The sequence below is a fragment of the Stenella coeruleoalba genome, assembly GCF_951394435.1.
Source record: "Stenella coeruleoalba genome assembly, chromosome: 16".
NCBI lineage: Eukaryota > Metazoa > Chordata > Mammalia > Artiodactyla > Delphinidae > Stenella > Stenella coeruleoalba.
Window position 1 is genome coordinate 81,730,380 of NC_137162.1, and position 27,308 is coordinate 81,757,687.

General features: G+C 50.7%; 1 protein-coding gene across 1 annotated transcript in view; it reads right to left on the bottom strand.

Annotated features, from left to right (window-relative positions):
• Positions 1 to 26,762, bottom strand: part of TRIM67 (tripartite motif containing 67) — a 49,390-nt gene extending 22,628 nt beyond the window's left edge. The window contains exon 1 of the mRNA XM_079899624.1: positions 25,034 to 26,762. Within this exon, the coding sequence (XP_079755750.1) occupies positions 25,034 to 26,068 (1,035 nt within the window). The 5' untranslated portion in view covers positions 26,069 to 26,762. The remainder of the gene's footprint in view (positions 1 to 25,033) is intronic.
• Between the last annotated feature and the right edge of the window lie 546 nt (positions 26,763 to 27,308).

The following is a 27,308-nucleotide window of genomic DNA, read 5'->3' on the forward strand; positions in this document are numbered from 1 at the left end:
TGAAGGTCTGATCCCACCTGGGTCCTCAGCTCCTTACTGAGGATGCAGGACAGGTACCAGGATAGGACCCACCCAGAGAACTAACATCTACCCCACGAAGACCCTCCCCTAAGGCCAGAAGAGGGTGCTTCTCGTGCCACAGGGTAAAATGCAGGCTGCCTGGACCCGGCTGCCCCCTGGTGTTGTGGCCTCCCCTCTCTTGCCCCGGTACAGCTCTCTGACGCTCATGACCTGGGTCAGTAGCTACGGTGATGACGGCAGACAGCGTTCACTGAATGCCGACACCAAATAACGTGTCTAATTTTGTTGGTTTCTCACAACCCACCAGGGGGGTGCTAGCATTTTCCTCATTTTACAGAAGAGGGGACCGAGGCTCAAAGTCACACAGCTAGAAGCTGATGGATGGAGCTAAGGCTCCGACCAAGGTTTCTCCGAACCCAAAGCCATTGCTCCTAGCACTGGGCTGCCTTTCAGATACTCAAGCAAGACAGAGGAAGGAGAAACCCTGATTTCCAGCCAAACCGTCCGTAGGCGGGCTGATGGGGAGGGACAGTCCGTCCTCTCCTGGCGGCATCTTTACTCACATTCTTCCTGTTCAGGTGAGGCTGCCTGTCCGTCGAGTGACTTTCTCCATCTCCCCTCCATTAACGTTTCAAACGTGCAGCTGCCTAGGGAACCACAGCAACTTCCGAAGTGTCAAAGCAAGGCCCCCTTCAGCCTGGTGACGTGGCGGCACAGCAGTGAGGCGTAGCGCCCCGCCCCTGCCCGCAAGCAGGAGGCGCTGTCAGGACTCCCACTCCAGCCCTGCGCAGAGGCAACCAGCTGGGGACCGCAGGACCCGGAGGGCGCGTCCTGATGCAGTTGAGGGGTGGGAGGGGTGGAAGGGGTTTATGTGGACAGTCACAGGACACAGCGCTCAAAAAGACGTTTCTCTTTATGAGTCTGACGCCAGTTTCAACGTGTGGGTTCTTTCCCCACACCAAGCGATTCTCCGGTGCCAGCCGGCTGTCCTACAATTCAACTCAGCTCGGACACTTTCTATCTGCAAAGAGCGCCAGATCCCGCAGGTTAAGGGCTCAGCCCGCAGGTCTGTCTCGCCTTCAGCCAATCGCAACTCCAGGTTATCACCTGTGCTTCCCGCCGAGCGCCCAGAGATAGGACGTTCCCACACCTCCTCCTTGGGTTTGATTACTTTCCCAGAACTCAGAAACGCTTTACTTACTAGATCACCAGTTTATCATAAAAGGATGTAACTAGGAACGACCAGACAGAGGAGATGCAGGGGGCAAGGTCTGGGGAAGGGCACAGAGCTTCAATGCCCTCGCCCCACATCTCCGCGTGTTCCCAGCCCGGAAGCTCTCAGGACCCCATCCCTTCGGGGTTTTATGGAGGCTTCATTACACAGGCGTGATTAAGTCGTTGGTCATCGGTGATTGATGGAAGTGCCAGCCCATCTCTCCTCCCCAGAGGCTGGGAGGAGGGCCGAGTGGGGGATTGACAGCTACAGCCCCTACTCACACGGTCGTTCCCCTGGCAACCAGTCCATCCTTCTGTTACCTGAGGGTTTCCAACAATCACCTCATCATGAAAGATACTTTATCACCCTCATCACTTAGGAAATTCCTAGAGGTTTAGGAGCTCTGTGCCAGGAACCGAGATGAAGACCAAATATATATCTTATTATAAATCACAGTATGACACTATTACACCGGGAGGCTGTGTAATGCAAGAATGGAGAGGTCGGCGGAACACGTAAGCAGCTGCACTCTGGGGGAGAATAAAAGGAGGATTTGCTTTTATCTGCGGAGGGTACGGCCAGCGATTCACTCCGCTGTCCCTAAAGCTAGATTCCTTGGCCCTCAGCCTAACTGCCTTCCCGGGGCTCTGGGGGGAGCGATTAGGAGCCACTGGGCATAGAGCCTCTGCGCTAGGAGAGCTAGCCGCCCTGCTCCCGCGCTTCTGGGGCACACGGTCAAGGACAGCCGAATTTTCACCGAGTGTCTGGCACGCTCACTCAGCACAGAGGAAGAGGCTGTGAAATGGGGCCAAGGCACGTTTCCTCCCCCTTTTCCTCCTCCACTCACTAACAGGTGCTGGCTTTTCAAATTCGTGGGTGACGATGATCCCTAAAATGAGTTAAAAGTGTCCTAATCCTTTGACAGAACAGCAGTAATAAAAGAGCGATGTGGAGAGCTCGTCTAAGAAAATCAAACGTCAGGGGCTCCTGGACAAGCAGAGAAACTACCTTCGAAGCACCCTCCTGAGAGGCTTGGGCACTTGTGGCCACTGACTTTCCGCCCAGGCAGGTGGCCCCGCACCCTCCCATGGTAAGGCCCCCTCCCCGCCTCCTCTCAAATGCTCCCTCCTGCCAGGGGGTCCCAAGGACCCAGCCCCTGGGACACCAACAGCTAACACAGCGGTGACCTCCTGGCCTTGTCACTTGCCTGGGGAGCTTCGGAACTTTCCTCTCTTGGGTTTATCTTCTGTTTAAGACTCATATGCCCGGTAAGATGAGCAGCCCAATTGGCCTTGCGGATTCGGCAGACATGGGCCTCGTGGGCGTGTGTAGGTACAGGCCTCTGGCAGCAGGAGAGAAGCAACACGGCCAGAGCGCCACCTCTCCATCACGCGGCCCTTCCCGACTCAAGGCTGCACCCTGGGCAGCCTCAAGGGGAGGTGTTATGGGTTGAATTATGGCCGCCTAAAAAGATGTGTCCGCGTCCCAACTCTTAGGACCTCAGAATGTGACCTTATTTGGAGACGGTGTCTTTACAGAGGTACGCAAGTTAAAATTTGGTCATTAGGGTGGGTCCTAATCCAATGTGGCTGGTGTCCTTATAAAAAGGGGAAATGTGGACACAGAGACAGATGTACACAGAGGGAAAACGCCACGTGGAGATCGGAGTTATGCTACCACAAAGCAAGCAACTGCCAGAGGCTGGGAGAGAGGCCTGGAATAGATCCTTCCCTAGAGACTTCAGGGCCGTGTGACACCCTGATCTCAGACTTGGCCTCCAGAACTGTCCCTCATAAAATGGGTAGTATTTGCATGTAACCCACACACAGCCTTTTACATACTTTAAACCATCTCTAGATTACTTAAAACACCTAATACCATGTAAATGTTATGAAAAGAGTTGCCAACATGTGGCTAACTCAAATTTTGCTTTTTGGAACTTTCTGGAATTTTTTTCCTCAACTAATTTTGATCCACAGATGGTTGAATCCTCAGATACAGCGGGGCGACTGTACCTTGATACACTCACATCACACACTAATACAAAAGGGTTTAAAGTGGGAGGTTCACAGCTGTCCTGCTTAAATCATAAACCAGGGTAGACCCCGATCTGTTCTGTCCTGCCTGGAAATGCACTCCTCCTTCAGTAAGAAATGGCGTCTTTGCTGGACTCTCTCTCCTCCTGGCCCTTGGGGCTCAAGGTCTCCTCTCCTGTGGCTCTTGCTGAGCAAGAGGGGAACCCTGCAGCCTGGCCGTCGAGACCTTCACCCAGTCACTGGCTGATTCGTCAACAGGCACCCGTCGGCCACCTACAGCTGAGGAGGCCCAGTGGTGTGCTGGTGGGGGGTCAGCACCTCCGCCCTCCCTGGGGCTTTTGAACCCAGACCCTGGCTTCCAGCAGATCCGCTCCCCTCGCTTCCCCCCCTGCATTGTGAGCCTTGTCCCAGCCGTCCCTTGCCCTCACAACGCCCACCTGGAGCCCTGGATCAGCCTGCCCAAGGCCAGGTGCACTTCTCCTTATCCATGAAGTCTTCCCGGACTCCATGAGTCTGTGGGGTCCTCCTCCCCTCTGCTCCCCCTTGGCCTCCTGCTTACCCCCAATTTTAGTCCTTGTCACCGTCTGTCTGGTATCTAGTTACTTGTCCCCTGGCCCTCAGTGGAGCGAGGCTCCTCCAGTGAGACGTGAATTCATCCGTGTGCCCAGCGCGGGGCCTGCACACAACAGGCGCTCGCTCGCGTGGCTTGTGGATTGACTGAGTTTAGTGCTCTGTGCTCTGGGGCAGCAGAGAAGCAGGGGTGAGTCTTGGCTCCCCCGGGCGGGGCCCCGGTGTGCAGCGGGAGGTGTCTAGGTTGACTTCCGGGGGCTCCGACGGCTGTGGCGACCCCGCCTCACCGCCTGGCCCGTCCTGCCCATCCTGCTGGGCCCGGGGCCTCTTCCCGGGGCTTCTCCCTGGGGGGCCCGCCCTGGTGGGATCTCCTGAGCACCACTCCTTCCCCACTTGACTTGAGTAAAACTAGAGCTGGATACCTTCTGACTTTCCTCCCTCGGTCCCTCCAAAGTGGCGGGTGGGATGCAGGGTGGCCCAGGGGATGGAGGGCTCTTCCCTCCCAGAGGTTTGAGATCACAGAGCTGTGAACCCTGACAACGGGGGGAAAAGGCCAGGAGTGGCTGAGGTGTGACCACAAGGTGGCTGGTTTGACATCCCCCGTTCCCACCGCCGAGCCAGCCACTCAGGCTTTGGCGGACGGGAGGTGGTGACGGGGGCAAAGCTCCCCAGAAGCTCGGCTCAGCCTCACGCTAACCAGGCCGGAGAGCGGACTAAGCTCCTGGACCTGCCAGCCGCGTGCCCAGGAGCCTCGCCATGCGTGGACTGGACTATGGAGTCAAGGGCTGAACTCTAAGCCTGGTTCTATGTGACCAAGTTTCTGTGTGAGCCTTTGTGTCCTCACTGGAAATGGGGGCAGTGATGTGCACCCCAAGGGCTATTCCAAGGTTTAAGAGAGAGCCTGCGTGGAGAGCCCTGGGCTCAGGGGCTGACACTCTAGGGACGGGGGTTCTGAGCATAATGAGATCCCAGACAGGGCTTCTCCAGACCATCGCAGGCACCGCTGCTTCCCTGCTGTTGGCCGTCCATTAACCTTCCTAACGATACTTTTGTTTTGCCTTGAGAAATTGCCTCTTTCCCTCCAGGTACCATCTGGTAGGACTGGGATCATGGCCCCAGTCCCACTGTCGTCACCCAACAAGGGGCAGGCACATGCCCTGCTCTAGCTGGGAGTATGTCAGCTCCTTGGAACTCAAAACTGAGAAAGGGGCAAAGGAACGCAGAAATACAGGCACTTGTTCTACAGGTCCCTGACCAGACTCCCGGGAGGAGACCATTCTTGTAGCTCCTGCTTCTTAGGGCTCGAGAAGGCCTTTGGAACCTGAATGCCAGCTTTGGATCCCAGCTCACATCCTCTGTGCCCTTGGGTGAATTGTTTAGTCTCTTCCTGCAGGAGGTACCTTGTGGTGTTATCGTGGGATTGAGCCGCTACCTGTGAGGTGCTGAGAACAGAGGCTAGCAAACACGCAGGGCTGTATGTGGTCCCTGTTGTAATTTTGAACATGGCTCTCAAAGCTCCCTCGGATTCTGGAAATGCTTAGAAACAAGCATGTTATTTTTCCAGTAAATTTTCTTCAATTCAAGTGAACCACAGTTGGTTTCTTTCGCTCTAACTGGCTAGAAGGCTAAACAAACACAAAGATATCTATGTTGTAATTAGTGATTCATGCTGCAGCTGCATAAGCTCAGTCCCTCTGGAGACGGTTGATGGCGAGAGGCCTCTCCTCCGCCCTGACCACAGCTCGGCTTCAGACTCCGATTCCCCAAAATGCTGACAGCTCAGAGGTTCTCGGTGAGCTCCTGCCCCAGGTGTGCAGGGGGAGCAGTTCAGCTCGTCAACAGGGACCTTTAAGCTGCCAGTATTGATCTTTCAGAGCCACCAACCAAACTTCTCTGGTTAGGACTTAACGCTGAGGTCAAGAATGAGGCAGGCCTGAAGGGAACTGGCTACCTCACTGCATGTACCCATGCGCACACGGTTGCATCCCATTCTGATAAGAGAGTCAGTTAGTGCCAAATGACCCTCAAGAGGGACTTCCCTGGTGGCACAGTGGTTAAGAATCCGCCTGCCAACGCAGGGGACACGGGTTCGAGCCCTGGTCCGGGAAGATCCCACATGCCGCAGAGCAACTAAGCCCGTGTGCCACAACTAATGAGCCCGTGAGCCACAGCTACTGAGCCTGTGCTCCTAGAGCCCGTCAATGAGAAGCCCGCGCGCAGCAGTGAAGACCCAACACAGCCAAAAATAAATAAATAAATGAATAAATAAATAAATAAATTTACAAATGACCCTCAAGAGCTCACACATGCAGGAACCAGATCCAGAATAATTGGAAATTCCATGTCCCCCCCAGAGCGTGGGCTTGTCAGTTCCTGTAGGAGTGAACAGGCAAGGGCAGCAGCCTGTACCACCTTCAAGACACAAGCCACCTCGGCACGACCTGCCAGTCTGCTCCATCCCTCGACACCCTTGCATCTCTGTTCACCTGCCTGATGTGGTCTCCCCCTTGCTTTGCCAGCACCCACAAGTCATCATTCAAAACTCAGCTCAGACGTCCCTCTCTCATGCTGCTTCCCCTCCATGCCACCCCCTGAAGGCCGGTGGAGATGCTCCTTTTCTGGGCCCCCATGCCACCCCACACCTCATTATACTGGACTGCCATCATGCATTTACCCTTTCTTCTGCTCAGCTGTGTGGTCTTACAGGATGGGTACCCTGGTCTGCTTCATCTCTGTATGAGCTATCGGTGTATAGTCAATAAGTATTTGCTGAACAGATGCATTAATTAGTTATTTTTTTATTGGACAATATGGCGGAGAAGTTATAAAATGAACCAAGGATCAGAAGCAAGTACCAGAGCTCCATTTCTGCTTTGCATCCGACATGCAATGTAACGTCAGACTGGTCATGGAACTTCACTTCTTACACTTTGGGGGTAACTCACTATCAAAAAGGATTATACAGCCCTCATTTGTCACTAACCACGTAGAGATATTAGGAGGAAAACAAGCTTGCGAGGTACACTACGTGTCTCATACTGTCATTTCAAACTCGCTCAGGAAGTGCTAGATTTATGTTTCTCTCAAAAGAGAACACATGGATTTTAAGCGAAATGAAACTATCCAGAAAAAGGTTCAGGGTAAAGACAAGAAGTTCAGAGAAGATCCAAGTAATCAAAAAGGCATCCTTTAGTCACCTCCAGACAGCATGCCCGATTCCAGGAGCTGTATGTGTGACAGGGAACGCCTGTCTCTCTATGGTTGAGGGATCACGGAAAAAAGCCCACATTAAAAAATAAAAATCAAGTATGAAAGAAGTCTAGGTATGGATTTGGTAGAGAACACTGCTAAATTTAAAAAAGTGTTTTGGGGCTTCCCTGGTGGCGCAGTGGTTAAGAATCCGCCTGCCAACGCAGGGGACACGGGTTCGAGCCCTGGTCCGGGAAGATCCCACATGCCGCAGAGCAACTGAGCCCGTGAGCCACAACTACTGAGCCCGTGTGCCGCAACTACTGAAGCCCATGAGCTTATGGTGAGGGCTAGTCCTCCTGTCTGTCAGGCAGGGCTGCTCCAGGTGCGTTCTGAGACATTCCTCCCAAAAGTCTGCTCCATGGACCAAGAGACCCAGAGACCTTCAGCATCCTCTAAAGGAAGCTGGTGTCCTTCCCAACCAGTATTCTTTGGCTCCACAACACAGCCCACAAGCACCACACCCCATGCCCATCCCCTACCCAGTCCCCAGGAAGACACTCCTCTCCCTGCCTCCAGGTGGGCTACTTCCTTCAGCTCACAGCCCTGGCCTCCATCTTCCATCAGGGCTGGGACAATCTGCCTTAATCTCCATGAAGAGGCCAAAAATGCAAAAGCGATTTATTTGGTTCCTGGAAGTTGTATAAAGCAAGGCCAGCAGTGCTGGTCTGGTTGTAAAAAGAGAAGACACACTGGTCTTTTATTTCTTATAAATCGCTGTTCTCTAGGTGTTGCTTTCTCCTGGACATTTGCAAGGAGAAGACTGCTCCATGGGACCCACAGCTCCCTCTGCTTGTCTCTGTCTGCAGAAATCTCCCTACGTTGGCATCCCCAGAAGCCTTTGCAGACTCCTCTCCTGCTCTTGTGGCTCCGCAACAAGAGAAGCCACCACAATGAGAAGCCCACGCACCACAACAAAGAGTAGCCCCCGCTCGCTGCAACTAGCAAAAGCCCGTGTGCAGCAACAAAGACCCAAAGCAGCCAAAGATAAATAAATTAAAAAAACAAAAAACCGTGTCCTCATTCTTCTGCAACCAAAGGAAAAGATAGAAATATTTTGACCAATAACCAGGGCCTAGCTCAGGCAAGAGACACAAGAAAGTGAAATGGAAACAGTGTGGTTGTATTAGATAGCCTCAGCTTGGTAAGCTGCAGTAACAAACATCCCCCACCAACTCAGAAGCTTCCAACAATGAAGGTTTACTTCTTGCTCACACTGGATGCGCATTGCAGGTCACATGCCCTCTTTGTTTCAGGATCCAAGCTAGAGGAGCGTATCCCATATTTGAGACATCTTAACCTCATAGCAGAGGAAAAGGAGCTATAGCAGAAACACACCTTGGTTGTTAAAGCTTCTCCTGGGAGGTAGCACACATCACTTCCTCTATCATTCATTTGCCCGAGCAAGTTACACGGCCCAGCCTTATATCAATGGAGAAAGAAGTACAGCTTTCCCACAAGGAGAGCAGAAAATATTTTGAACAAATAATTAAATCTAGCAAAACGGTCTCTGGAGTCAGGCAGACTTTGGCTTTCCTTTACTAGCCATATGCTCTTGGGCAAGTTCTTCCTCTCTTATTAGAATCTACATGCTGGGGATTATACTACCTACTTAGCTGTGACAATTAAAATCAAATAACACATTAAAACACGTGACTTTTTTCTTCCTTCCCCTGGGTCACCAAACCCCTCCTTCTACCATTGCCTTCTCTCTCCGTCCTGCTGCCGACACCAGTGCGATAGGTTTGGCAGAAGAGCGTTTGCGAGAGGGGCAGGAGAGGAAGATGGCACCCGGGGAGACACAGAGCGGTTGAGAATTGCTTCTTATTTATTCATTTGGCTGCGCTGGTCTTTAGTTGCAGCACTTGGGATCTTCAGTTGCGGCATGCGAACTCTTAGTTGCAACTTGCGAACTCTTAGTTGCAGCATGTGGGATCTGGTTCCCTGACCAGGGATCGAACCCAGGCCCCCTGCATTGGGAGCGTGGAGTCCTAGCCACTGGACCACCAGGGAAGTCCCAAGAATTGCTCCTTAAAGACAAGATCCTGGCTTCATATTTCAGGGAAAGGTAAGAAATAAATCCCTAAAATGTTTTAATGTTTGTATAGGACTTTATCCTAAAGGGAATACTAGGATAAAAGCATCCAGAGATGTATGTACAAGAGCGGTCATCGCATTACTAAAAATAGTAAAACTTCGTACATGATCTTAAATGTTCAGGAATAATGATTAAATCAGTGATGTTTTATCCACATGAATGAATACCCAACATCCATTAAAATGGCAACGTGTTTCTATATCGATGTAGGACAATCTCCATAACAGATTGTTCAACGGAAAGAAAAACATTATTCCAAAAGCACATGTAAGAAGAGCTCATTTATTTAAAAATTATATACATATATATGATCGCTATTAAGGTAATTATATAAATGTGTGTGTGTATCACACATGTAAGAATTGTAAGAGTAGAGGTGATTTTTCACATGTTTCTTTGCATCTCCTCTGTATTGTCTGAATGTTTAAAAATAATGCATATTATTCTTTTATAATTAGACAAAACAATAAAGTTACTTTCATTAAAAAAATTCATATGTTACTAAGATCTCATTTGAAATTTCTACCCTGGGCAGCTAAGCAATTTTACAACTGAAGAGAGTCACTTGCTCTTTCCCCAAATGCCCTCTGATTCAGGACATTTGAACTCCAGAACAATGTCTTGATGCAAAAATACCATTTCTTACTATAACCCTGGATGGCTAATATTTTCAACATAATTGACTGTGGTGATCTTCATAAGGGCTCAGGGAAAAGTCGCCAGGATGCCAAGGCTCCCTTTGAGAGCCCCCTCTCTCCTCCATCCCCTCTCCTGCTCTCCACCCAGAGTCTCCAGGGCCCTCGCTGTCCACCCAACACCACAGCCCCTCTCCCACCTCAAAACCTTCATTCTCCCCGACCCACGACCGGAATCTGAACTCCCACTCGCCTTAGAGTGCCTAGTCTCTGCTCGAAAACAATTCAAATTCAATCCAGCCAAGCATTTTCACAGGGTACGAGGAGACAGCCGGCTTCCTCTGCCTGGTTGGTAACTTGCGATTGTCTTTCACTGTCTTGATCCTTAGTGCCTCCGAATGTGACTTACAGGGTCACTGCAGGTGTAGTTAGCTAAGATGAGGTCATAGTGGGGTAGACTGGCCCCTCATCCAGTATGACTGATGTTTTTAGAAAAAGGGAAATTTGGACACAGACACACACACACACACACAGGGGCAAGACTGGAGTTATGTGGCCACAGGCCAAGGCACCCCCTGAAGCCAGGAGAGAGGCCTGGATCAAGGCTTCCCAGAGCCTTCAGAGGGAGCGTGGCCCTGTGACACCTTGATCTCTGACTTGCAGCCTCCAGAGCTGTGAGCCAATAAATTTTGGTTGTTTCAAGCCACCCAGGTTGTGATAATTTGTTACAGCAGCCCCAGGAAACTAGTACCCTATGCACAGTTTTTACTCCTATTCTAACACATGTTTTTCATATATATTCACTAAATGGAATCATATTACACACAGTCTTTCTCTACACCATAAAGTGGGCTTTGGGTTCTTTAGAGAAGAGGGGACGCGGCCAAGCTGCTTATTCCTTCAGGAAAGAGGTCGGGGGTTACAATAAACTGAGTGCCCTGCAGCTGCCATGCGAACCTTTACTTCATCTCGCTTCGTCCTCATACCTTTCAAGTGTGGAAACTGAGGCTGAGAGACATTAAGAGACCTATCTCGAGACACAGCTCCAAACTGAACCCAGAGCTCTTGATTTCAATCCAGATCCTTCCCATGATATCAGTCAGTGGCGACCAGAAGGTTGGTCCGGGCAGTCCTAGGATAGATCTCTGTGGCACCTGTTCATGTGGTGTGGTGAAGAGGCCCAGCAAGGGACAACTGCGTCATTAGGGTGACGGCTGCGTCTCAGCCCTCCCACAAGAGGGCTCTTGGGAACAACCTCAGACCCTGAAACAGTCGCCTCTTCTTTCCCACCGTGCTTGGCCTTGACACTCACAGTAATCACGATGTGGGGCCGATTATGATTCTGGCTTTCTTTCACCGAGCACGTACTCTGTGGTGTGCGCTGCCACGAGCTCCTTTTATTTATTTATTTGGTTGCGCTGGGTCTTAGCTGTGGCAGGTGGGCTCCCTAGCTGCAGCTCGCGGGCTTCTTCGTCACGCAAACTCTTGGTGGCGGCATGCGTGTGGACTCTAGTTCCCTGACCAGGGATCGAACCCGGGCCCCCTGCCTTGGGAGCGCGGAGTCTTAACCACTGTGCCACCAGGGAAGTCCCCTGTCATGAGTTCTCAAAATGCACGATCTCACTCCCTGGCAAGCGGTAGAGTTTTAGGAGAGTCGTCTCTAAAACGAACGTTCTTATTCGACGCATCCTGCTACCTCGGGAGCACGAAAGAGTTCGGGAATGGCAGTCTAGTAAACTGAGACTCGATCTGTTCTCCGGACAAGATGTAACAGCTAACATCTGGGAAAAATCCCACCGATATTTCCAGCTGGCTTCTGTCGTCCCACTAGATCAGCTGATTGTTTCCAAAACCGTTAGCTCATCTAATGGGGGAGGGGTGTGCTATGCTAATGAGCGTGAATGGCTCTCTTCAATAAGGGGCCCAGAAAAATGCGTAATTCCTCCTGCCCTCATTTTCCACACTGTTCCCTGGAGTGCCCCCTCCTGCATGAATCACTCTGTTCCATGAAGCTAAAAGGGACCCCACTGGAATAGTCATTTACGGTGCTGATATTAGAATACATTTTGGTGTTGTCACCATTCACTTATTAAATTGATGCTTCTCGTGGCTTACTGGGTTCCAGCTGCTCTGCTGGGTACTGGGAGTACAAAGGCTTCCCTGGTGGCGCAGTGGTTAAGAATCCGCCTGCCAATGCAGGGGACGTGGGTTGGAGCTCTGGTCCGGGAGGATCTCACATGCCGCGGAGCAAATAAGCCCGTGTGCTACAACTACTGAGCCTGCGCTCTAGAGCCCGTGAGCCACAACTACTGAGCCTGCATGCCACAACTACTGAAGCCCGCACGCCTAGAGCCCGTGCTCCGCAACAAGAGAAGCCACCGCAGTGAGAAGCCCACGCACCGCAATGAAGAGTAGCCCCCGCTCGCCACAACTAGAGAAAGCCTGCGTGCAGCAACGAAGACCCAACGCAGCCAAAAATAAATAAACAAAATACGTTTATAAAAAAAAAGAAACTGAAAGCAGGATCTCAAAGAGGTATTTGCAAGAAAAAAAAAAAAAAAGAGTCATTCAGATCATGTTCCAGTGGTAGCAAACCAGCCTGGGATAGGATGGTGGGCGCACAAATTCCCCAGACCAGAATCCTGACTTTGTACTTGTACAAAGGCCATACACGGGGCAAAGCCAGGTGATGTTTTTTATCACCCGTAACCCAAACTGCCTCTTCACTGGGATCAGGCCAACTCCAGTCACCGGCAACCATAATAGGATGGTTTTTGTGACGATCATGAGGACGTGTCTTAGAGCTTTCTATCCATGATCAAATTACACAAAAAGGACACGCTCCTTTCCTGTCTGGATACCTCCTTCCTTTCACCTCTCCAAATCCTCCCAGCACTTTGAAACCCAGCTCAGCTCCAGTCCCCTCCATACAGCCTTCCCTGCAGTCTGCCATCGATCTGACTCTGCTCTGCGCCCATTAACACTTAGGGTTTAGCCCCAGTTATCTGCGCTCTGCTACTGCTCTTTATTTCTTGTGAGGAAATGGAGAGACGGGCCCTCCTGTCCCTCTGAAAGGCTCGAGCTAATGACCAGTGCAAGATCGCCGTCTTTATCAACCTTTTCCCAAGTTCCTTCCGCCGTTGCCTTACTCCTTCTTTTCCCATACAGTTCCCTCACTTCTTTTCTGGCCCCCTTCTCCTCTTAACTCAGCAAAGCAAATCGAGATGTTCAAAAGGGTTTTGCTGCCAGGTTTTACTGGCAAACAGGATAAATATAACAACCTGGGAAAAGAAAGCAAATTTACAAGAACCTTCAAAGGGATTATAGCCAGCCTACCCCAGTTCTTCCCTGAAATTTAAATGAAGCCAACGTTTAAATCTTCCTTAGACTCTCAAGCTAGCTGTCCCTTTACATGTGGCTTCTGGAATCCATTTCTCCCATCGTTCTCTCACCACTCTCTCCAGATCCCGAATGTTGTCTGTGAGTCTCAGATGCTAAAAGATGGGTATTTCAAGTTCCCTCACTTTTATCAGAAGTGGTGTCGTGGTTCTCAAGGTCCCTCTGCTTCGTGTGAATGTACGTTCATCCCTGGTGCTCGACCAGCAGATAAGAAGCTATTTGAAGTAGGAACTCGATTTTCAGTATCTTTTTTAACATCTCACACAGTGCTGTATATTGAAGTCTCTCCTTTCTTTCCCAACTAATAAAACTCCTACCCATCATTCACGACCCCAGCTCACACACCATCTCCTGCTTAACCTCCCGCTCACTACCCCTTCCCCTTCCCCTTGCAAATCTCCAGGCGGGATTAACTTCCTTCTCCCGTCTCGTCCCTCATCAGTTTATTCACGTGACAACTGTGGCACTTATTCCACTTTTTTATATTGTTTGTGCAAACATTAGGTTGGAGTAAAGTCATCCCCTCTTCCAGGCGTCTGTGAGCTCCCTGCAGCCTGTTTCAAGTGCATCCACAGCCCTCGGCACAGCCTGTGGGTTACAGCAGGTGCCCAAGGCATGCTCGTCCAGTGGAACGTTTCAGTTGCATCATACAGAGTCATGAGATGCTGTTTGTCCTTCACGTGCCAGAGGAGACAAATGGACTCAGGAATGAAAGCCACCTTAGCTGTCCTCAGACTTCCTGTGGCCCACACCACAGACATTCCACCACCTTCCTCACCACCATCGCCATCACACCATCCAGAAAAAACCCCGAGGTCTGGGTACCCCAACCGAAGCGAGGAGTTCGGAGAACCAGAGGAGCTTGGAGACGTTACCCATAATGTATACAAGCAGAAATCACTTGAGGAACTACCTGCGTTTTGACTTAATCTTCCTGTTGGAAGATAACTTTGCTCTCTTGGTTTTTACAAGTGTCGTCAGCGAGGCACTGATTGCTCTTTGTTCTGGCTACCTTTCCAAGGATGTCTGCAGAAACAACTTTGGGAACTGGACTTGCTGTCTCCCTCTGGAGCGAAGAGCTCAGTGCTCACTGCATGTTACAGAAGATTCAGCCTCCCTGAGCTGAGCTTCCTCTCTTCTGTAATGCAACCTACTGTGTGTGGGGGTGTCATCTGGCTCTCTTCACATCACCCTGGGGGAACTGGGCTCCGGCAAATGGCACAGACATGCCGATTCTCTGACTGCTGCTGCTGCCGTGAGTGATAAGACTGTTTTCCAACTCTGACCCAGGAGTCTCACATCTGCCCACATCCATGAACCGCGGCAAGAGCATATGTTAGCTTGTACACAGGCAAAAATCTCAAAGCTCTCGTGGTTCCTGACACCCCTCGGCAGGGTCTTCTGGCCTTAACGTGCCCTGACTTCCCCTCTGAACGTCTTCATACTCCCAACAAGCTAGAGGGGTGGAACCCTGCCTGGCTGTGTGGAGGACAAGTATTCATCAGTGATAAGCTGCAAATCCGCGTACAGGAAGCCAGTTTGAGAGGTGATAATCACACCCTCAAAACGAACGGAGGTATGTGGTGATATTCACATGAAGGATGTGAACCCGGACACATGATCCTGCTGTCAACACCAGTCATTTTGGAGTTTCTTTATTACAAGGGACTAACAGGGAGAAGGGAACAGTCATGTGTCCCAGTGACTGGGCAAGTCCCTGTTTCTTGATCTGAACATTTCAAACAGTATTTAGCTTTTGTAACAGTGACTGGGCACTGCTCAGAAGCAGGGAACTATCTTTTTTTTCCCCTCTTTTTAAATATTTATTTATTTATTTTGGCTGCGCCGGGTCTTAGTTGCGGCACTCAGGATTTTCGTTGCAGCATGCGGACTCTTAGCTGCGGCATGCGTGTGGGATCTAGTTCCTCAACCAGGGATCAAACCCAGGCCCCCTGCATTGGGAGGGCAGAGTCTTACCCACTGGATCAACATGGAAGTCCCAGTAGGGGACTACTTTAATGAGGTTTTCCAGAAGTTTCTTGTTCCCTGTGGTTTTATTCAAGCAGGCGACTCATTTATTTATTAACCTAGTTAGTTCAGAAGGGATTTAAGGCAGCTTGCAAGGGTCTACAGAATTCAAGGTTGCATAACTTAAAAGAAAGAAAACCAAGGGTGGGAGCAGAAAATGGAGCCAGAAATGAGGCTCAAAGTTTATAACATAATTACATCCATTGTGTACACACAAAATATTTGGCTCTAAGCATTTTAGCGACCAAAGAGAAAAGTGGAACCTGACCATTTGCACAATCTAAAGTGCCTACTAGATTAAAAAAGGGAAACATTTGCACCGCAGAGCTGGCTTGAAGGAGAGATGTGACAGTCACCACAGGAAAGTACAAAGCCCTACCAGGACCCTTATCCCCGCCAGAAAAAAACCTTAAGCCACTCCTCCCCTCCCCCCCGAGCAAAGTGAAGATCCCACGTGGCTGGAGATACGGAAAAGAAAAAACCCAATCTTCCTGGAGAAGATGCAGGAAACAGGCCTGGGTCCAGACCATTCAAGGCTTCCTATTGCTGGGGAAGGGTCAGGACAACTGAGAAGATGGAAAGGGACTAATCTGTTGACTTGACACAGCCTAGGAAAGAATCAGTGAACTTAAAAGAGAGGTCCACAGAAATGAATGAAACTGTAACAGAGACAAAAAGAATGACTACGGGAAAAAGAAGAGAGCATCCAAGAACGGTGGAACAATATCAAACAACGTAACACACATGTAATTGGAATCCCAGAAGTATGAGAGACAGAGGGCAGAGCAAAAGAATCATCGAGAGAGATAATAGACAAAAAGTTTCCAAAAATAATAAAAGACATCAGACCACGAGTCCAAGAAGCTCAGAGAACCCCAGGCAGCATGTGAATGCATACACTTCTCTCCATTCCTGCTGCCTCCCTCCGAGTTCAAGCCCCCATATTTACAGCCCAAGTGACTCTCACAGCCTCGGAAGTGGTCTTCCTTCCCCTACTCTCGTCCCCCTACCACACATTTCCCAACTGCAGTCAGAAAGATCTTTTAAAAAATAGGGGACTTCCCTGGTTGCACAGTGCTTAAGACTCCACGCTTCCAATGCTGGGGGCCCAGGTTCCATCCCTGGTCAGGGAACTAGATTCCACGTGCGTGCTGCAACGAAGAGTTTGTGTGCCACAACTAAGGAGCCCACGTGCCACAACTAAGACCCAGTGCAACCAAATAAATACATTTAAAATACGTATATATTTAAAAAAATAAACATCACTCCCCAGGTTAAAGTCCTCTAGTCACCTCTCTTTGCATTTACCATAAAATCCCATCTGTTCCCTGTGGGCTGCCAGGCCCTGCGTCATCTGTACCCTCCCTGTGTCTCTGCTCCTGTACCTTATCCACCTTTTTCACTGTACTGCAAAGGCACGTTTCTGTCCTTCAGACGCAGTGGGGGTCCCCCAACTCCCGTTCTCGGTTCTTCGGCTCTTCCTGTCCCTGTGAAGCGAGCTGCCTTCAGAAGTGTGCTGGGCTGGTTACTTCTCAGCCAATCGTCAAGTCTTGCTTTTCCAACCTTCGCCCTGAAGAAGTCTGCCCAACTGCTTTTCATCACATTATTGTACTTCCATCCTAGTACTTACTACTATCCGAAATTCTCCAATTTATTTACTTGTTTATGCATGTGTTGATTTTCTCTCTCCTGTGACTGGATCTCTGTTCTTTGAGGGAAAAGAACATGCCCTTCCATGGCCTTGGTGCTTACAGTGGTGCCTGGTAGGATACCGGCACTGAAGACTTACGTGTTGACTGAATAAGGAATTAGGTCGCTTGAAGAATAAGTACTCATTCGCGGCATAAGCTCAGGGAAACGACTTACAGGTCAAGAGGCATCATCAGTTTTTAAGTTATCCTCAGTGAGTGCCAGAGCTGACTTTTGGTCCTGTGGGTACACAGCTCAGCGGATAGGTAGCCAGACATTTGGTGACGCGTTATTTATGGAGTGATGTAAGCCACAACCCTCTGTTTTAAAGAGGACTGTCACTTATGATGACTCATGTTTTATTGGTTTCTTGGTTTTATGGATTACCACCCAGAATCAAACGACAAGGAAGAACTGGGAGATTGGATAAGTACAAACATTTGCCAAACTTTCCTAACACAACCCTGACCTGTGTTTTTTAAACTATGCACAGCCTGGATAGACTTTTCAGAGGACATGTGACCAAGGCCCAGACCCTCCTGTGGAGGGGTCCAGGTTCCCGTCTGTTACATCTGTCATTTAGACCCCTTCCAACTCCCTCACCTGTTTCTGTCCCTTGTGGATCCTTTGACTACCCTTCCCTGCAAACCACTTCTTCCCTCTGCAGCCACATGAAAAATGAAGAGACAGAGCTATCTGATCTTTGAGATTCCCTCCAGCACTCAAGTTCTTTTATCCTCTTTGCTCCGAACAGGATGAACTGTGTCCTCCTCAACCTTTCATCTCCCTTTTCTGCTGCCCGTATCCGTTGAATAAGGGAGGGGCTGTTGCCCTACTCTCTGTCCCCACTGTCTAGACTAGGTGTCCGCTAACCCTGTATTTTTTCCATACCTCATTACTCTTTAGGGAATGCTCTAGGCACCTGTTTTTGTTCAGATACACAGAGCATCCTGTTATTTTTATAGTTCATCAAAATGTACAAGGGAGGAATCGATCATGTTTTTCCAGAATCATTTCACAAATTGCTGTGCAACTGTGGCAAGCCCCTCGGCCTCACGTTCCTCATCTGCAAAAGGAGGATGTTGGGTTTATGGTCTCTGTTAGGAACCGGGCTACCCTAGGAAGGCGCAATGCCAGGCGGGGAGGGGTGAACTCATGAGAGCCCCGCAATACCTGCCTGCTTCTCTCCTGCTCCTTCAGGCCTCACGGCTCTGAGAGTTCCAACCTCCTCCACCCTCTGGCCAGGACCTTTAAAACTGCCTAAAGAGTGGACAGAGCGCCCGCTTTGCTCCTTTATAGAACGACGAAGACACAACCCAAAGGAAACCCAGAGATACGAACAGCAGTATATACGTTTCTGTTCAAACCCAGGGAAGCAGCAAAGAGCGTCTGCCCAGAATTCCCTTCTCATGAGTCACCTACGCTCTGGCCCAGGAGGGCTCAGACAGCACCACCACCCCTCAGAGGCTCCCGCCCACCTCTGGGTCAGGTGGTCTTTGAGCACCATATTGCCTCCCAGCACCCAGAATCTGGTGAACCTGAAGATTCCCAGAGTAATTAAGACTGGTTCAAACCTCCAGGACCCCCTAGAGTCCACTTCCCACTGCTGGAGATGACTTGCACAGTTACAGTGTTGGGCCCAGCGCCCTGGAGCCCCCAAAGCATTCCCGTTAAGGTTTCTCAAACTTGAACGTCCATCTGAATCAACTAGGGATCTTGCTAAATTCAAACCATGAGTCGGTAGGGCTGTGGCGGGTCTCAAGAGTCCGCATCTGCAGCGAGCTCCCGGCACTGCTTCTGTTACTCTTCGGACCTCGCTTTGAGTCGCGAGGTCCTAGTCTAGAAGCCGGCACTTTTATTTTTATTTTTTTCCCCATAAAGAACCAGAGAGTAAATATTTTCGGCTTTGCAGGCTGCCGATCTCTGGTCACAAGTACTCAACTCTACCAAAAGCAACCGTTAGAGCCCAAAGCAGCCATGGGCCAAAGGTAAACAAAGGAGGATGGCTGCGTTCCAGTAAAACTTTATTTACAGAAGCAGGCGGTGTGCCAGCTTGCTGACCCCTCTAGGCAGTCTCAGAGATTGAGAGATCCCTCTCCTCTAGGACAGTCCGTTTCACTGACATCCACAAGTAAGGTCCCATCCACCAAGAATCTCGACCCAGATAAAGGACCTCCCACTGCAGGCTAAAAATAGAACAGCTTAGCCACGGAGTGACCACCAGAGCGTACACTAGGAAACACATCCTGCAGTAGTCACGTGGGGTTGTCCTTTCACAGTCTCTAAGGTCCTCCTCAATTCGGAACCCTGATACTCCATAAATAATCTTCAAAGAGAAGAGAAAAGCAATTCAAGTTATGGGTTCTTGCCTTCTGTCAAACCCACTTTTTGTTTTCCAGATGTGTGGAATGATGAGGAAAGCATGTACTTCAAAGCTTGTAACACAGGGGTTCTTTCTAATAGTTGTTCCTGAATTACTGAGCTCCTTGGAATTAAATCCAAGCACAAGGCAGGCTACAGCCCCAGTGGCTTTAAAGACAGTGGTGATGTTAACACAGGGTAGTTTCAGAAGACGCGGCAGCCACTACTTATTGGAGTCAGCGCACGTTTCCAGGGGTCTAAGCAGACTTGCCATTGGTTCTGTCAGTCTGCGGCAGATGGAACAGAAGCCAGCCTATGCACTTCATTTCCCAGAGCTTCAGAGTTGGTGAAGGACTCAACATCTCAAAAAATCCAGGCTTGCACTCAGATGGTGCATACTTCCATGCCGCATGCTCTGAGGGCCCCGATGGATTTGTTTAGCAACTCTCGGCTTGCAGCGATTAGCCACAGAGATAGAGACTTCAGACCTCCCAGAAGATTTCTGCCAAGCATTTCTCTCTACCCAACCCTCTTTTTCCCTGTTCAGACCCCACTCAAAAGTGCCTTAGGGCCTTCCCTGGTGGCGCAGTGATTACGAATCCGCCTGCCAATGCAGGGCACACGGGCTCGAGCCCTGGTCTGGGAAGATCCCACATGCCGAGGAGCAACTAAGCCCACACGCCACAACTACTGAGCCTGTGCTCTAGAGCCCGCGAGCCACCACTACTGAGCCCACATGCCACACCTACTGAAGCCTGTGCTCCTAGAGCCCGTGCTCCGCAACAAGAGAAGCCACCGCAATGAGAAGCCCGCGCACCCCTGCTCGACGCAACTAGAGACAGCCTGTTTACAGCAATGAAGATCCAATGCAGCCAAAAATAAAAATAAAGAAATAAAAAATTTCTTTTTAAAGAGCCTTAGATGGGCCCCGAAGGTTTGGTCTTTTCAGGGGCCTTAAAATCCAAAAGGGGCTATTTAGGCACTAGTTATGCCTATTAAAGCAGTTTTTGAGGGAAGGCAGATCACTAACTGGTAGTTAAAAATATAAAAATCTAGATACTTGTGATCCCCTTTTAAAAAGTAGTTCTAACAATAATGTAATGAAAGTAGCCAACAGTTATTACTAGAAACAAGGCAATCCACCTTATTGTTTTCCCCAATGGTCACTGTTTACATGAATTTTTAATTTTTTATATAATTTTGCTGTTGGGAGAAAAAATAGGTATAAACGTTTTGCAAGGCAATTTGGCAACGTTCATCAGATGTCTGGAAGACAGTTCTCCTTTGATACAGCAACTCCATATTTAGAAACGTAACCTGAGGAGATTATTAAGAAGAAAGGCATAGATTTAACTTGAAAAATGTTCCTAACAGCAAAAGACTGAAAACACCTAGATGAGCCCAGCATCAGGGTGTGGATCAAGCAACATAATAAATCCTTACAACGGAAAAGTGATGTTCATTAACTGACAGGAAAGATATTTGTACGGTATGATTAGACGAAAAAAAAGAAAGACAGTTACAAAATAAATATACAATAGAATTCTAGAAGAAAAAACTCCAAAATGTTAGAAATGTTTTTTCTCTGCAAACTGGAATTTGGGGTTGGTATTTAATTTCTACATCTCTACCTCTGTAATTCTAATTCTTAACAAAGCGCATCTATTCCCTGTGTTATGATGTACTACAAATGTTCGAATAAGTATACTTATGATCGTATACAGTTATGATTACACGTTCTGCTTTGGGCATTCACGTGTTATCTCTTTTAATGGAGGAAGTCTTTCCTCTGAGGCTTTAAAGACTAAAAGCCTTTCTTTGTCTCTCTGATAAAATAAGGTAGGACCAGGCTTCTGAGAAGCCAAGTATCCTTTGGCAGGTCCTTGGGGCATGGGAGTAACAGGAAGTCCTGGCTTTCCTGTGATTTCTAGACCTCACTATCTCCTTTGCTCTTGTGAAGTGCTGACTCATTGGGAACAGTAATCCTGGGGTACAATGAGATTTTTGTTTTGATTCTATTCTATTGTCCATGGTTCTCAAAAGACTTCTGAGGAAGGGCTTATCCAGCGGTCCCTTCCTCAGTTCCAGAATCAACTTTTAAGCACTTTTAATTCAGAGTCCTGCACCCAGCAGGAATTACAGTGGTTGCCGACATTCTGTGACATGTCACACTAGTAAGAGGTACATCCCACAGTGACCCTCTCCTTCTGGACCCTTTCCTTCAGGAAAATTGGAATTCCACAATCAATAGGCAAAAAGACAAAAGCACTCATGGAAAGCTTCCCTTCCCTGTCCTATCTTTCACAACATATAGTTTCTTCACATCAGAAGTTCTTTGAAATTATTAATCCTCTTCCAGGAGAATCATCTAAAAATGTGTTTGGCCAAGACCTAAAGTGTTTACACTGTTGTTTTTTCTTTTAACTTTTTATTTTATATTGGAGTATAGCTAATTAACAATGTGATAGTTTCAGGTGCACAGCAAAGGGACTCGGCCATACCTATACATGTATCCATTCTCCCCCTGACTCCCCTCCCATCCAGGCTGCCACATAACATTGAGCAGAGTTCCTTCTGCTGTACAGTAGGTCCTTGTTGATTATCCATTTTAAATATAGCAGTGTGTTTACACTTTTTTTGAAAAGTGATAATCAATCTTGTTTCAAAGTAGATTTCAGTGTCACTTACATGTCTCTCTCCCTAAGAATCACTAATTAGATGGCAAGCTCCAGTCGTGCTAGAGAGGAATTAAAGCTTTGTTTAAGGCTTCTCCAGCCAGGGATGTTAGGGAAATATTTCTGTCCTGATTCTCGTTCTGGTAGTGTACCAAGCTTTGTCATGGCTCCTGGGATTTTTAGACGACGACGATGACAAGAACGACAAAATCCAGAGACTTTTAAGTTTTACTAAAGAACTTAGACTGCCCTGGTGGGAGTGTGAAATTGAGTGCACTAGTTTATCTTTCAAAAGTAATCACCTTCACAGCTCACAGTGGTGGTCTAGACGCCTGCCCACAAAGCAAGACCAAACGGTCCATCAAGGCTCCCTCTGTTATCTTTTGATCTCCAGCCCCTAGTTGAGATGCTCATAAGAAGCACTGAATGATTGCCCTTTCTGTAGAAAAACAGCACCTGCTGAAAGAGAACAGCAGACCTTCTTCTCATTCTTGAAAACAGCTTTTCACAAAACTATCTCAGAGAATTCCTTCTGGACTTAAGAGGATGTCTTAGTTCCCTGAAGACGTGGCATTAAATCGAGACATTTAGATTCTGCTTAGCTGTGTTTCCCACAGATAACTGTCCCACTCTATTGAGCAAATATCACATATTCTTTCCATATTTCCTCAGATAGAAATGTTATAAAACTGCTGTGGACACCAAATCAAGGATGACCAATGTTTTCCCTGCCTGATCTTGGTTCTTGAAGCCATTTGGTCATTATCCAACTCGCTTTTCCAGGTAAGAGGCTTAATCTCTTTTAAGACTGCAAACTCATCTCAACGCGTTTTGGTTTCCACTCTTCACTAAGTCTAAAAGTTTGGCTGGCAACGGCCAGAATTCGTTCTAGCCTTCTAGGCTGCGAAAATTTACCAGCTCCGAACATCTGAATGTGAACCTTGTCTTGGTAATTGATCACAGCCACTTTGCAAAAGAGTTCTTTATTTGTAAAAGGACTCTCTTCACTTGAAAGATGAAATAAGCAAGGCAGCTACAATTACCCTGAAGCAATATGCAACAACATATCACATGAATAACTCACTCAGCAGACATTCTCGTTTAGCTCCAAGCTATTTTAGGACTCAACATAAACACTACCAGCTCATGTGTTCACCAGGTTACCAAGTCACTGAGGTCAAAGAAGTACTCTTTGCTGCTGCCCTATAGCTTTCTGCAAGTTTGGTGGTATTAGCACTATAATAACGATAATGATAAATAATACATATCGGTTACTGTGAGCTGGGTACTGTGCTAGAGCCCAAACGTACAGCATTATACTTACTCCCAACAACAATTATCTGAGTTAGATATTATTCAGTGGGCTTCAAACTGTGCCTAACGCTTACAGCCAGTCAATTACAAATGCTGAGATTTGGATCCAGGTCTGTGTAACTTACAACAGGGTTTCTCTCAGAGGCACTGTTGATATTTTTCTGGGTTATTGTTTTGCGGGAGGTTTTCTGTGCCCTGTAGCCTGTTCAGCAGCCTCCTTGGCCTCTACCCCTAGATGCCAGTAGCAGCTCCTAAGTGGGATAACCAGGGTTGTCTCCAGACACTGGCAATGTCCTGGAGGGGGAGTGAAACTGTTCCCAAATCAGAACCGCTGCTCTAGAATTAGGGATTTGACTCCAGATCGCCCTTTTCTGAACTACTATGCAAATTTCCCTTTCCGAGGTGGATTTCTGAAGTGTTCCTCATTTGTTCTTGCCTAATTTTTTTGTTTGAAAATGTTGAGTTACAGTAACAACTGGCATGTTGTAGCAGAAATTATACAGGAACTGTATGTAATAAATCTATAGTATGAATGGTTGGTCCCTTCTTCTCCTCCCATCTATGCTCCCCTTTTTGTCCATTTCCAGTTGGATGATATGAGAGGACCATGGCAAGCTGCCTTACTTTCCCGTGTTTTTCCTCCTCAGTCAGAATACATACTTCCTGTTGGGCTAGTTGGAGATCTCCTGCCTCTTTGTGGGGTAAGAGTTTACTGGAAAGAGGATACTGAATGATAAACGTCCAAATTTGCAGCTGGAGTCCTTGAACAAAGGACCCGGATCACTGACCACGGCAGTGAGTCCAGTTGCACGGCCTGGCCTTTGAGTAGGAAATTAAGGTGAATGTTAGAAAAGCTGACCCCACTCTTGCCCTGGGGTCTGATCGAGGGCCTGCCCTGAGTTTGAAGGCTTCTCTCCTTCGGTGTCAGCTATGAGGATACACTGGCCACCACAAGTGTGTGCGAGTTGCCTGTAGCGGCTGTTCCTTCCCACTTGGGAGGTGGCACCTGCAGGCAAGTCCCCGGAAAGATGGCCCTCAGCAGCCTGCCGATGAGTGCGCCTGGCTGTCCTACTAAGTGCTTACTCCACCGCACTCCTGCCACCTGGAGTCCCAGGAAGAGAAGGTCTCTCAGTGGGTTCCCTCCTTAACAGGGCACACGCCCGAAGTCTCAAATAAAGCGCATGAAGAATTACATCTTCCCTGTAAGCTGAGAGGCATTCTGGGGTTAGAAAGTGCTGGAGACTAGCTGAGAGAGTAGGAAACTTTCTGCTCTAGAAGCTGATGGGAATTCTGCTCTAAGGGAGATAGTGTATCCCTCACTGAGGGTTGGGATAGAATCCTTCCTGCCTTCAGAGAAGATTAACCAAGCACGGGTGGCATCAGACATTTTCCTGCAAGCAGGTGGTAACACTTGTACTTTAAAAAAGAAAGAAAGAAAAAAAGAAAAGAAAAAAAAATATGAACTTTTTAGAGGGAGGAAGGGGGCCCTAGGTGTCATAAACCCAGAGGGGCCATCAAGGTAATTTATTCGTCAATTTGGGGAGTGAACGAGTCCTGCTTCTGCATTCTAGACGACTTTTGGGTGGAATCATAAAGCCTCAGGCGCGAGGGGACCTAGGGTGTCGTCCTTCCGTGCCCTTCCCATCTCCAACACTCAGCTCAGAGCACTTGCAGCTCATTTAACGAAGGGGAGCGCCCTTTTCTTGGCGTCCGCGCCCCGTGCCCTGCCCGCGGGCGCTCACCTTGTGCTGTTTCCACACGGCCCCCAGCGGCTTCACCTCGTGCTTGCCGTGCCGGCCCTCCTCCAGGCACAAACAGCACACCGGGGCGCGGCAGCTCACGCAGTACCTGCTGTAGTTCTCCATTTCGTGGTCAGGGCACGTAGGGTACTTGCGGGCCGCGCCGCCCCCCGCCGCTCCGGCGCCGGTGGCACCCGGGCTCTTGCAGCTTCCGCCTGCGCTGGGGGCGCCCTGGGCGGCGCCTGGAGACGCAGAGGCGGCCTCGGCAGGCGCGCGCGGCGGCGGCGGCGGCGACACCAGGCGGTGCTTGGCGAAGGGTCCCCGGGATGGATGGCACTTGAGCTGGCAGGCAGCGCAGTAGAGCACGTCGCACTGCTCGCAGAGCGTGGCGGCCGGCTCGGGCGGGGTGCGGTCGCACAACTGGCACACGGCCACGGCAGCGGCTGCGGACGCCCCGTGCGCGGCCCCGCGGCCCTGCTGATGGCGCTGCACGATGGCCTCTAGCAGTCGGTTGCGCCGGAAGCCGCGTAGGCCGCGGTGGTCCAGGGAGGCGCTGCGGTGGCACTGCGGGCACGTGATGGAGCTCGAGGAGGCCGAGGGCAGCGAGCAGCAGGCGGCGCCCCGGGCGGCGGCGGCCGAGGAGCCGGGCGGCGCAGGCACCGTGGGCAGCACGCGAACCCCGTTGGGGGACTTGAGGCTCGGGGTGTAAGAGCCGTAACCGCTGTCTGTCTCACTGTACAAGCTCAGCTTGTCCGCGTGGTCGCCGCCGGCCGCGCTCCCGCCGCCGCCGCCGCCGCCGCCGCAGGCCGGGCCAGCCGGCGTCTCGTGGTCCGGAGGGGGCGCGGCGGCGGCGGCGGCGCCTGCGGGCAGCCCTGAGCCCCGGGAGTGCAGGAGCGGCGGGGGCAGGTGCTGCTCGCCGTCCGGGGTCTGCACCGCGATGGTTCGGGCGCAAGGCAGGCAGACGTTGTGGGAACATGGCAAGATGATGGGCTCCCGAAACAGCGAGCCGCACACGGGGCACTTCAGCTCCTCCTCCATCGCTGCGCCGGCGGAGAGAGCGGCTCGGCGCGGAGGGTGGAACGGCCCAAGCCCCGGAGACGGGCAGAGGCGAGCAAGCGTGGCTAGCACCAGTGAGGGGGAGGCGGGCGCGTCACACGGGCATGACTGCTTTGCAAGCCGGGGGCACGCCCCTCTCTCAGTCCTGTGGCCACCGCCCACGGATGACTGGGGGCAAGAGGAAGGAGAGCGGGTCCTCACCTGCTGCCCGCGAGGCTCCTGCACCAGCGGCTGCAACCTGCGGCCAGAATCCGGAGCTCGTCGGCTGCCCTCGCGGTGGCCTGCGAGACGCTCTAGGGGATGAATCAGCAGTAGCGCCGCCACCGGCGGCTGCGCGCCTCTCCTCTCCACATGAGGACCGGCTGCCGGGCTGAGGTTCGCTGGCTCTCCTGTTTCAGCCCCTCGGGTGCAGTGGGCAGCTGCCCAGGGGCCCCTTTTGCCCTGGCCGGTGGCCACCGCCAGTCCGGGCGATCTGTAGGTGAGAAGGCGGGCGAGCAGGCCTCTTGGCCCGCGGCTGGGTTCAGCACCACGAGGCGGCGGACAGCGCCCGGGAGCCGACGCTGGAGCCCGAGCTCCGCTCTCGCCGACCCGGGGGCCTTCAGCTGCCGGGCCTCTGCGCCCGCGACTACCTCGGGGGGCCCCGCCGGCCCGGAGACCTTCTCTCGCCTCTCTCTGCGGCCGCTGCCGACGCGGGCCGAACGCGCCCCGGGGCCTTCTTTACGCGGCCAGCACGGCCCTGCTGCTCCGGTTCGCCGCCGCTGCTCCTGCGGCGCCTGTGACCTTGGCCGTACGACGCGGCGGCCCGCGGGTGGAGGGCGAGCGCCCGGCTGGCTCGGGAATCCCCTCCGGTCTCCGTGCCGCCGCCGCCTCCTGCCGGCGCCGCGCGCCGAGGAGTTGTAATTTCCAGGGCCGAGAGGAGCGGCAGGGAGGGGGCAAAGGAGGGGCGAGGGGGGCCCGCTCGGCGAATGAGGGCTCGCCTCTCGCTGCTAGGGGAGTCCTGGGGCAATTTTAAGGGTTCGCAGAGAAAACCGCTGTTAACAGCAAGCTCTTATCTGGATGGAGGGCGCATCTTGAATTAGCGCAGCGACCTGGCCCGCCCCGCCCCTGCCAGCATCCTTCCCGCCCACTCCCCTGATCCCACCTGCCGCCATAAAAGGGGGACAACAGGGACCTAGAAAGCCGGTTGTTTACAAATGGAGAGGTAGCCCAGTTGACCGTCGCT